Here is a 12,716-nt window from a genome sequence, read left to right as displayed (position 1 = left end):
AGTGGGATATACTGGCAGCAGTGACACTCGGAGCTCCAGCCCAGCGAGTGGGATATACTGGCAGCAGTGACACGCGGAGCTCCAGTCCAGCGAGTGGGATATACTGGCAGCAGTGACACTCGGAGCTCCAGCCCAGCGAGTGGGATATACTGGCAGCAGTGACACTCAGAGCTCCAGTCCAGCGAGTGGGATATACTGGCAGCAGTGACACTCAGAGCTCCAGTCCAGCGAGTGGGATATACTGGCAGCAGTGACACTCAGAGCTCCAGCGAGTGGGATATACTGGCAGCAGTGACACGCGGAGCTCCAGCCCAGCGAGTGGGATATACTGGCAGCAGTGACACGCGGAGCTCCAGCCCAGCGAGTGGGATATACTGGCAGCAGTGACACTCAGAGCTCCAGCGAGTGGGATATACTGGCAGCAGTGACACTCGGAGCTCCAGTCCAGCGAGTGGGATATACTGGCAGCAGTGACACTCGGAGCTCCAGCCCAGCGAGTGGGATATACTGGCAGCAGTGACACGCGGAGCTCCAGTCCAGCGAGTGGGATATACTGGCAGCAGTGACACTCAGAGCTCCAGCGAGTGGGATATACTGGCAGCAGTGACACTCGGAGCTCCAGCCAGCGAGTGGGATATACTGGCAGCAGTGACACTCAGAGCTCCAGCGAGTGGGATATACTGGCAGCAGTGACACTCGGAGCTCCAGCCCAGCGAGTGGGATATACTGGCAGCAGTGACACGCAGAGCTCCAGCGAGTGGGATATACTGGCAGCAGTGACACTCAGAGCTCCAGTCCAGCGAGTGGGAAATACAGTGGCTTGTGAAAGTATTGACCCCCCTTGAACATAAGAACATAAGAAAGTTTACAAACGAGAGGAGGCCATTCGGCCCATCTTACTCGTTTGGTTGTTAGTAGCTTATTGATCCCAGAATCTCATCAAGCAGCTTCTTGAAGGATCCCAGGGTGTCAGCTTCAACAACATTACTGGGGAGTTGATTCCAGACCCTCACAATTCTCTGTGTAAAAAAAGTGCCTCCTATTTTCTGTTCTGAATGCCCCTTTGTCTAATCTCCATTTGTGACCCCTGGTCCTTGTTTCTTTTTTCAGGCTGAAAAAGTCCCTTGGGTCGACACTGTCAATACCTTTTAGAATTTTGAATGCTTGAATTAGGTCGCCATGTAGTCTTCTTTGTTCAAGACTGAACAGATTCAATTATTTTAGCCTGTCTGCATATGACATGCCTTTTAAGCCCAGAATAATTCTGGGGTGGTGACCAGAACTGCACACAATATTCAAGATGAGGTCTTACTAATGCATTGTACAGTTTTAACATTACTTCCCTTGATTTAAATTCAACACTTTTCACAATGTATCCGAGCATCTTGTTAGCCTTTTTTATAGCTTCCCCACATTGTCTAGATGAAGACATTTCTGAGTCAACAAAAACTCCTAGGTCTTTTCATAGATTCCTTCATGTGGGAGACTCCCCAAACACATGGAAGAAGGTACTCTAGTCAGATGAGACTAAAATTGAGCTTTTTGGCCATCAAGGAAAACGCTATGTCTGGCGCAAACCCAACACCTCTCATCACCCCGAGAACACCATCCATGTTTTTCATCGGCAGGGACTGAGAAACTGGTCAGAATTGAAGGAATGATGGATGGCGCTATATACAGGGAAATCCTTGAGGGAAACCTGTTTCAGTCTTCCCGAGATTTGAGACTGGGACGGAGGTTCACCTTCCAGCAGGACAATGACCTTAAGCATACTGTTAAAGCAACACTCGAGTGGTTTAAGGGGAAACATTTAAATGTCTTGGAATGGCCTAGTCACAGCCCAAACCTCAATCCAATTGCGAATCTGTGGTATAACTTAAAGATTACTGTACACCAGCGGAATCCATCCAACCTGAAGGAGCCGGAGCAGTTTTGCCTTGAAGAATGGGCAAAAATCCCAGTGGCTAGATGTGCCAAGCTTATAGATACATACCCCAAGAGACTTGCAGCTGTAATTGCTGCAAAAGGTGGCTCTACAAAGTATTGACTTTGGGGGGGTGAATACTTATGCACGCTCAAGTTTTCTGTTTTTTTGTTTTATTTCTTGTTTATTTCACAATAAAAAATATTTTGCATCTTCAAAGTGGTAGGCATGTTGTGTAAATCAAATGTTACAAACCCCCAAAAAATCAATTTTAATTCCAGGTTGTAAGGCAACAAAATAGTAAAAATGCCAAGGGGGGTCAATACTTTCGCAAGCCACTGTACTGGCAGCAGTGACACTCGGAGCTCCAGCCCAGCGAGTGGGATATACTGGCAGCAGTGACACGCGGAGCTCCAGTCCAGCGAGTGGGATATACTGGCAGCAGTGACACGCGGAGCTCCAGCCCAGCGAGTGGGATATACTGGCAGCAGTGACACTCAGAGCTCCAGCGAGTGGGATATACTGGCAGCAGTGACACTCAGAGCTCCAGCGAGTGGGATATACTGGCAGCAGTGACACTCGGAGATCCAGCCCAGCGAGTGGGATATACTGGCAGCAGTGACACGCGGAGCTCCAGCCCAGCGAGTGGGATATACTGGCAGCAGTGACACTCAGAGCTCCAGCGAGTGGGATATACTGGCAGCAGTGACACTCGGAGCTCCAGTCCAGCGAGTGGGATATACTGGCAGCAGTGACACGCAGAGCTCCAGCCCAGCGAGTGGGATATACTGGCAGCAGTGACACTCTGAGCTCCAGCGAGTGCGATATACTGGCAGTAGTGACACTCGGAGCTCTAGTCCGAGATGATTCAAGAGGCAATACTTCTACTTGGTGAGGCGCTGGGGCACCTGTTACTTGTGGAACAAGCCATGACAAATACAGCTAATTCTGAAGCTTGTCTGCCTCAAAAAATGTTTAGTTGCAGAGGATGGCCCATAATGGTTGCAGTGCGGGTTACTGCCTGGATTCAGTTTCAGTTGTAACCCAGTTGTATCTTAGTTAACTAAACTAAGAGAAAGATAGCAGTTGTAACTGCATAACATCACTGCAATTTTTTAATCCCACTTTTTGTTACTTTATTGCTTCCCAGTTGCAACATAATCCTAACGTCAATGTTAAGTTTACCAGTAAAAAGTGAAGTTTCACTGCAAATGTGAAATAAGGCATCACAGCTTCCAGTGACACTATTAAGGCTACTATTAGGGGTCACAGAAGAAACCTGGTGTTTTGAGGAGCTTGGGTTATTATTATATGAGTGACAGTGTCTAGGAAAAAGGATAACCAGCTTGACAGCCCAAGCCTAATCTAGTATGGCTAGAATCGTATAAGCCAACTGATACCATTTCTTGCTTCAATAGTGAATGCATTTGGCATTCAGGCTAGTCTCCACACTCATATTTACTGAGTGTATTGAATCCTGCAGGTCACTCGTGCTCATTCGAAGGTCACTTTTTCATCCATTTGTTATTGTGAGCATCATCTCTAAACACACTGAGGATTCACTCTGCAGTTTAGCTTTACAAGATGTGACATACTTAAAGATGATATTGTTTTTACTAAAGAAACTCCCCCAGACCCCCTACTTAGTTGTGGGGGGGGAGGTCCTGTACGGTTGTTTTATTCTTAAATAAAGTTCTGTAAAGCTGATTTATCAAACTCAATGAATTTGGTAACAATGGAGCATTCCAAGGCTGTTTCCTTAGAGACCAGATTCTTGACAAAATCAAAGCTCCTAGCCAAAACTTTCAGCTACACAGACAAGGCCTTGATAGTAAATTCCTACTGAAGCAAATAACTCTGAACGTGCTCCCAGCCCCCAACATGCACACACAGACACTGACACACAGGCAAGTGGCTGAAGAAGTGAAGGCTGTGGCACTCTGTACACCACAGTGTACTCAGGACTGTTTTTTTGCCTCTCAAGTATTTTCCCAGGTCGCGTCACGTAGAGGGAAAGGGAGCGTGCTCCAGCAGGCTGACCCTTCACAAGAAATAGAAGCGTTGGAAATACTAAATACAACACTTCAAATGCAGCCTGTCAACAGAAGGAGCAGGTAGATAGAGCTGCTTAGGACAGACACCAGCTGGGATAGGGCTGCCCCGCCCACACAGCCACTTCCACTCCGTGGGGACAAGACGACACCGCGCTGATGAAGCAACGACTTTTATTTATTTTTAATTGCAGTCGGGGATAAGGAACCTATTTTAGAATTTCCAAAGTGCCGTTTTGTCTCTTTTGACATTCCAGCATCAAAGGGAACTAGAAGAAGAGCCTCTCTCAACTTCAGAACAAATAAAAAGTTGTCAACAAGCGCAGATGTTTAGGAACTGTATGACAGGGACATCAAAGTGGAAGAGTTTGTTCAAGTGACTTTGTCAATATTAATTACTGTATCTTCTAATGCTCTTTGTAAAACGTTCTGTGTTACTTCTGTTAGGAGTGCAGATTAATCAGATAGTGTGCCCTTATTCATTTGTCTTGCTTAGAGGATATTTAGATACATGAGAATAAACTCCACACTGTTTCAAAACAGCTGAACAGTTTAACTAACCCCCCCCCATCCAAACAGACAATAAGTCACAGCAATGCAATACTCCCAGTGTTTCCTAGACAACGCTCCACCTGACAAAAACATGACTTCAGAACATGTTTCAGTTGAGCTCCTACATACTAATAGGTAAGCAGCAGAAAGCAGTGCAAGGCAAAGCATATTCATAAACACGGCAAACCAGCGTAAACCAGGGGAAATGCATTAGTATAACCATGGCAATGGTATAGCATAGTATAACCATGGGAAATGTATAGTGTAACCATGGGAATTGTATGGTAAAAGTGCAAAAATACCACGGTAAACTTCTCTAAAAATTGTACCATAATGAAAACAAACATGATTCCAGAGAATATTGGAATGAAGCTCCTCCAGTAGCCTGGCACACGCTAACTGATTAGTTTGACCGACGTGCAGAATGTCAGGGGAAATCTTGTTAGATTATGTTTTAATTCTGCAATGGGTTCCTGGGTTTTCACATTAATACTGCACTCCCTTATACAGCAGGCTGTGTCTGGATCCGTACATCAGTAAAATGTCACTACAATTTCCCCATGTTATTGAGGCTGCTGGCTTTGTTGTCAAAACTGATAATTCTTTTTTTTTAAATTTAGTAGTCGCCAATAGTTTTTATAATTTTTTTCCCAATTTGGAATGGCCAATTATTTTTAGGCTCAGCTCACCGCTACCACCCCCGCGCTGACTCTGGAGCGGTGAAGACAAACACACACTGTCCTCCGAAGTGTGTGCCGTCAGCTGACCGCTTCTTTATCACATTGCAGGCCCACTGTGCAGCCACCTCAGAGCTACAGGGTAGGAGGACAACGCAGCTCTGGGCGGCTTACAGGCAAACCCGCAGGCGCCCAGCCAGACTACAGGGGTTGCTGGTGTGCGGTGAGCTGAGGACATCCTGGCCGGCCCAAGCCCCCCCGGGCAGCATATTGTGCACCGCCTCCTGGGAACTCCCGTCCACGGTCGGCAGTGGAATAGCCTGGACTCACACTGGCGATGTCCAGGCTACAGGGTGCATCCTGCACTCCACGCGGAGCGCCTTTACTGGATGCGCCACTCAGGAGCCCCTAAACGGATATAATTCTTGCCGATCAGAAATCTATCTGAATTGACTTGCTAAGGCAATTAATGTCAAAGTCTTATAGTGTTAACTCAAGATAAAAACCAATAAGGAATATATAAAAAAAAGGCGAAGTCCAGTGTATTAACAGTCTTAAAGTTTTATTTAAATACTGTATACGATTACTCCCAATGCAAGAAAGTTCAAGGCAAGTTAATAGTCAAAGTCAAAAACAAATCAGTAAAAAACAAAACGGATTGAAAAATGGCCCCCAAACCCAGCTATGTTAAAGGCCGGGGCTGGGTTAATGCTCACAGTAAACATTTGTCATCTCAACCATTTTATTAGAAAGACTGCTCAGCTCTCAGCCTGATGCTCGTTTAACTGCACAAAATGCACTTGCATAGGGGCTCTCTTCCACTCACATCAAATATCACTTCAAACAATACAGCACTGGAGCAAAGCTGAGTATTTCTTAACTTTTCACATGGTAACTGCTTACGGTAAACAGAATACTGTAAAGCCCCCTTTCATTAGTTTTGAAAATGTTCTTTAAAACTGATTTGCAATGTATTGTGTAAAACAGCAGTGTTACGGTATGTCAATCAGTGCTAAAACCAATGGCTTTACAAAAACAAAAAAAAAAGACAATACAAAAGGTGTTTACAGTAGCATACATTCCATTTGCTTTTTGTTCAAACATTTTATCAAAAATGACCTATTACAAAGTTAAACTGCTACTAAAAAACAGATTTGTATATTGCAAATAACAGATCTGGTTACGCAAGCAGCCAGAGTATATGGAAGTACGTGAGTGTTGGTTTTGAAACAGAATGCACCGGCACGCTTTTGAAAAGAGGGTTAAATGTCCTGGCCTGCTCCGTTTCTCCCGCTGAAGCTCACAGTTCAGTCTTTCCGGAGGCAGTGGGCTCGCTGGCAGGGGCACTGCTGGGAGCTTCCCTGGCTGAGGACTCGGCTTCAGGTACGAAGGCTAAGGCAGCTGAGTTGATACAATACCTCTTACCAGTCGGGCGAGGGCCATCGTCAAAGAGGTGGCCCAGATGAGCGCCACACTGAATAACAAAAAAAAACAAAAACAAAAAAACAAAAAAAAATTAATAATAATAAAAATAATAATTCTCACAGTAATGCCGCATAGCTTCCCAACCTTCCTGGCTGAAAGAGCCATTCCACTCTTTTACACTCGCTTGTTTGTTTTGCATTCTGATTGGCATCTGCCCCATGACTGATTGAGAAGTGCAAACGCAATACATGGGGGGACATGCAAATGTTTTATCAATTGTATAAAAATGAATTGAGTCTGAAATCCTTGTAGGGTTTTTATAGAAATGTAGTCAGAACAGAAACTCAATTGTAAGATACTGTTATAGTGCACTTAGGGAGTTATTGTCAAAGCTTGGTAACTGCTGTTGTGCAGTCCTGTGCTAACAAAACCTCTGGCTCTTGAGCAAAATATATTTATATTCACTGTAAAAGTTAATACATTTATTCAAAATCCACTCAGCAAGTTTGAAAATAACCCTGTTTGTGTGCAGTTCCAAGTAAAATGGCATGTTTTCATATGGGAACAGCACATAGGCTAACTCCAGGACAAATCTGTTCATATAAAATAGTTATATGACAATTTGATTTCTTTGTTAATTGTTAAACACTGGTAAATGGCTAATTATCTTCCCTAAATCAGAGTAAGTTCAGCCTAATCTGCTGCAACCTTGTAAAGTATATTAAAATGCCTGCTGCCAAGCCCAAACCTACTCTTGCACAAGTACACCTGGAGAGGACTCTACCTTTAACTAGGAGGGAAGCCTACCTGGCTGCAGCCTATTTCCACTCTGTGCATCCCATAGGAGAAGTCATCGGTCTGAGAGACTGACTCAGGTTTGATCACATCAGAGAACGAAGGCCATCCTGCACACATTAAAAACACAAAGCAGTGCAACATGAAGAGCTTGGAATAGCTGTGCAGGTCAGACATGCCATCGCAGTGCAAATATTGAGACATGAAAAGAACATGCTTTTGAAGGCTGGTATTAACAGACACGGAGATGTGCAGACTGACAGGGGGCGGAATTACAGCTGAGCTGTTCTTTATGTGGAGCTAAGGTGCGTAAACCCATTCTGTGGAGCAGCAATCAGCACAGATTCAAGCAGCTGTTTCTTCGATTGCCGTACAGGATTAGCCCAGCAGGTCTGAAGCAATCTTTTCTGCATCCAGTTTACAAAAAACAAAGTCTCTAGCCGTGCTAGTTGTATATTAATCTGTTCAACAGACAGCATGACGTCAATGTAGGGCTCCTACGTGTACGAGTCACACAGCGTAGTGAATATATCACTTTTCTTTCAAGGATATTCTTAGTAAATGCTGTATAATTGGTGGAACCAGCTAATGGAGAACTTCAGGACTGCTACGTCTCTAACTGCCTTCCGTCGCCTCCTCAAGACCCTCCTGTTTAGACGGCACTTGTAGATCTCTTGATCGACCACTCCTACTCTGCACTATGTTCACCAGACCTAAGCACCATGTTAATGAATCCTCAGCTGATGCACTATCCTTGCATTATTGCACTAACTTATTGCATCCTATTTCATATTGTATATTAGTAGTATTATTTGCACTTACTGTAAACTACACTGTACTTAAGTATTAATTTTGCATTGTACGCTTTACTGCCCTATAACACCTGTAAGGTCAACTTGGATAGAGGCATCTGCCAAATAAATAAATAACAATAATATTTCCAAATACAACTTGGGCTTAATTTAAACTTTTTCTCAAATTCTACACATAAGGTGCACAGTAACCTCACAGTAATCAATAAACTGGAGCACTTCGTATATCCACACACTTGAACAAAAGCTCAGAGTTGAAGTCAGAATGCCTTGATTTCTATTCTTTATTCATTGACTGTGGAGGTTAAAAGTAAAAAGGAACATGTTCGGACCTCAAGTGGCTGCTCTAAAGCGCACTATTTCTTTTTTTCAGCACATGTTTAATCACATGCTGAAGAAACATGCACAAAATGTCACAACTCACAAAGCAGTGGTCAGGACTGCGGACTGTTTTGAAGCGCACACGGTACATTTCAGAACGATACTGGTGTAATAAGCTGAATTCCAAATGATTTCACCCATAGCTATATACTGTGTCTTGCCGTTGGCAAGTGGAAACCGCACTACAAGAAATGATTCGAAACATGCTTAGGCAGGATCCCCTCCCATCATTTTTTGGCAGCATCCAAGTCTATTCCATTAGTTTATTTTTCTAATTCATTCCTTGCATTCAGGTGCTTGAAAGTGTTTGTTTGTAAAACATGCACTAGTGCTAAATTAAGAAATACTAATGAATTGAAACTTAACACATTCAATGACCAACTAGATATGCTTCACAGTGTTCGCTCTATAGCATAACACTGTTGACAAGATGTAGTTATTAGTAAAAGATTTGTACCAGTTTGTTTTTTCCTTTTGAAAGCTCTGCAGTGTTATTGTGTTTAAAAAAAATAATAAAAAAAAAAAAAGTAATGCGATTTGGTCATTCTGTATATATGCGCTGCAACAATGTAGCACTTGAAATCGGAATTGTCTTTGGAAACTAATCTTAACAGGGAGGAGATGAAGCTTTATCAGACACTGCTGGCTCGCAGTCCGTTTCCCATGAGTCTAAGATTTCAGAGTGTTGCAAGCTGATGTAATACCAGCAGCAACTGTTCTGGGGTTTAACAGCCTGCTTTATGGGAGGTATTACTTAGCTTTTCAGAGAAAGTTATTCTGTGGTCATAATTCAGCAGAAGTCATTGTCTGTGTGCAATCCCAGAACCAAAGGTAAACAGGGCTCTTTTTAACATGTACCAAACATACAAGCGAAAGCTATCCGAAGCTGGCAGTTATCACAAACGTCCAATAACTGACACTTCACTCCATATTTGATTATATCTTGTAGCAAATCGGCTGAGTTCAGGTGAAGAGAATATGCCCTTTCTTAAACTTGCCAGATATATGGGTGGTCTCCTTCACATTTTTTGCAGGAAAAAACATATTGTTAGTGTTAACCTGCTGCCAGATCCAATAGTCTCCACAGTAACACATTTAGAATAGGCTGTTGTATTATACGTGATAAACATGCATCTGGTAAGAATAGACAATACAGAAAACCAGAGCCCTAAACACGCTGTATTAAAGAGCCGAGGAGAAAGACCATACAATCACACACTGCCAAAAAGGCATAAACAATCTACCTTCTAAATGTGGTCTGCCTTTGCGAATTGCAGCTCTAAAGCACAAGTACAAAAAGAACTAAAACACAGCGATTTTTTTTTTTTTTTTCAGTAAAAACAAACTTGTTTTCCTTTGGAATCTGTGTCTGGATTTCAGTGCCTGTGCAACAACCAAAACATTCAATAAATCATTCAGCAGCACTCAGAGAGCTCCAAACTACTGTGTGTTTAAAAAATAAAACCCAGTCTCTCAAACTGCAAACATATGGGCAAGTCACTGATAGCAATACGACATGTGAAATTAAAGAATTTTTTTGCTCTATCCTGAATTTCACCTCAAAAAGATATCCAATGGCATTTTCTCCTGAATTGCTAAATGGTGCAATATACTGGTAATTCTATATCCTCTTCCACTGCTCTCAGTGAGTGATGAAAACCTGATGGGGTGAGCTGCACTCAAACAAAAGAGCACACACACACACGCCGAGACACATACACAGACACACATACGCTGAGACACACACACGCTGAGACACACACACAGACACACATACGCTGAGACACACACACGCTGAGACACACACACACACACACACACAGACACACACACACACGCTGAGACACACACACACACACACGCTGACACACACACACGCTGAGACACACACACAGACACACACACGCTGAGACACACACACACGCTGAGACACATACACAGACACACATACGCTGAGACACACACACACTGAGACACACACACACGCTGAGACACACACACACGCTGAGACACACACACAGACACACATACGCTGAGACACACACACACACGCTGAGACACACACACACTACACACACACGTGTGTACACACATGTGCTGAGACACACACACACGCTATGAGACGACTCATGTGTGTGACACAGACTCGCTGACTGACACACTCTGCTGAGGAACACACACACGCTGAGACACACACACAGACACACATACGCTGAGACACACACACACACATGCGACTCTGTGTATGTGTGCGACGCTGTGTGTATGCGTCTCTGGACACATACAGTATACGCTGAGACACACATCTGTGAGAACCACACACTGCTGAGAGACACATACGCTGAGACACACATACGCTGAGACAGACACTACACCGAGACACACATACGCTGAGACACACACACAGACACACATACGCTGAGACACACACACACGCTGAGACACACACACAGACACACACACGCTGAGACACACACACACACACACACACACTGAGACACACACACACGAGACACACACACAGACACACACTGAGACACACACACACAGACACACACACACACGCTGAGACACACACACGCTGAGACACACACACAGACACACACACGCTGAGACACACACACACACACGCACACACACACACGCTGAGACACACACACACACACACTGACACACACACACACACACCAGACAACGCATACGCTGAGACACATACACACACACGCTGTGACACACACACACGCTGAGACACACACCACAGACACTGTGCGACACACAGACACACATACGCTGAGTACACACACACACACGCTGAGTGTAGGCACTGAGACACATGTGACATTGTGCACAAAACACAGACCACTGGTATACTTGCACAAACACAGACACACTGGTATACACACTCGCTCACACACAAACAGACACACTCACATTGGTATACACAGACACATTCACTAACACACAAACACAGACACATTCGCTCACATACAAACACATGCTACAAATAAACTGAAAAAAAATCTCATAGGGACACATTTACTTGAATGTCAAACATATTAAACAAGACCTTACATTACAGTGGCTTGCAAAAGTATTGACCCCCTTGGCATTTTTCCTATTTTGTTGCCTTACAACCTGGAATTAAAATGGATTTTTATTTGGATTTCATGTAATGGACAAACACAAAATAGTCCAAATTGGTGAAGTGAAATGAAAAAAATAACTTGTTTCAAAAAATTCTAAAAAATAAATAACGGAAAAGTGGTGCGTGCATATGTATTCACCCCCTTTGCTATTAAGCCTCTAAATAAGATCTGGTGCAACCAATTACCTTCAGAAGTCACATAATTAGTTAAATAAAGTCCACCTGTGTGCAATCTAAGTGTCACGTGATCTGTCACATGATCTCAGTATATATACACCTGTTCTGAAAGGCCCCAGAGTCTGCAACACCACTAAGCAAGGGGCACCACCAAGCAAGCGGCACCATGAAGACCAAGGAGCTCTCCAAACAGGTCAGGGACAAAGTTGTGGAGAAGTACAGATCAGGGTTGGGTTATAAAAAAATATCCGAAACTTTGAACATCCCACGGAGCACCATTAAAGCCATTATTAAAAAATGGAAAGAATATGGCACCACAACAAACCTGGCAAGAGAGGGCCGCCCACCAAAACTCACGGACCACGCAAGGAAGGCATTAATCAGAGAGGCAACAAAGAGACCAAAGATAACCCTGAAGGAGCTGTAAAGCTCCACAGCGGAGACTGGTGTATCTGTCCATAGGAGCACTTTAAGCCATACACTCCACAGAGCTGGGCTTTACGGAAGAGTGGCCAGAAAAAAGCCATTGCTTAAAGAAAAAAATAAGCAAACACATTTGGTGTTCGCCAAAAGGCATGTGGGAGACTCCCTAAACATATGGAAGAAGGTACTCTGGTCAGATGAGACTAAAATTGAGCTTTTTGGCCATCAAGGAAAACGCTATGTCTGGCACAAACCCAGCACCTCTCATCACCCCGAGAACACCATCCCCACAGTGAAGCATGGTGGTGGCAGACCTCAATCCAATTGCGAATCTGTGGTATGACTTAAAGATTG

At 43.9% G+C, this 12,716-nt stretch overlaps 1 protein-coding gene across 3 annotated transcripts in view; it reads right to left on the bottom strand.

Annotated features, from left to right (window-relative positions):
- Window positions 1-5,745: 5,745 nt before the first annotated feature.
- The window catches only part of LOC121317990 (methionine-R-sulfoxide reductase B3, mitochondrial-like), a 37,248-nt gene continuing 30,277 nt past the window's right edge, over window positions 5,746-12,716 (bottom strand). For all 3 annotated transcript variants that reach the window (XM_041254121.1, XM_041254122.1, XM_041254123.1), the window contains exons 6-7: window positions 7,437-7,534; window positions 5,746-6,678 (exon numbers count right to left, since the gene is read on the bottom strand). In XM_041254121.1, coding sequence (XP_041110055.1) covers window positions 6,505-6,678; window positions 7,437-7,534 — 272 coding nt within the window. In that variant the 3' untranslated portion in view covers window positions 5,746-6,504. The remainder of the gene's footprint in view (window positions 6,679-7,436; window positions 7,535-12,716) is intronic.

Source organism: Polyodon spathula, chromosome 7 (assembly GCF_017654505.1).
Source record: "Polyodon spathula isolate WHYD16114869_AA chromosome 7, ASM1765450v1, whole genome shotgun sequence".
Taxonomy (NCBI): domain Eukaryota; kingdom Metazoa; phylum Chordata; class Actinopteri; order Acipenseriformes; family Polyodontidae; genus Polyodon; species Polyodon spathula.
This window is presented reverse-complemented; position numbering and strand designations above follow the sequence as displayed.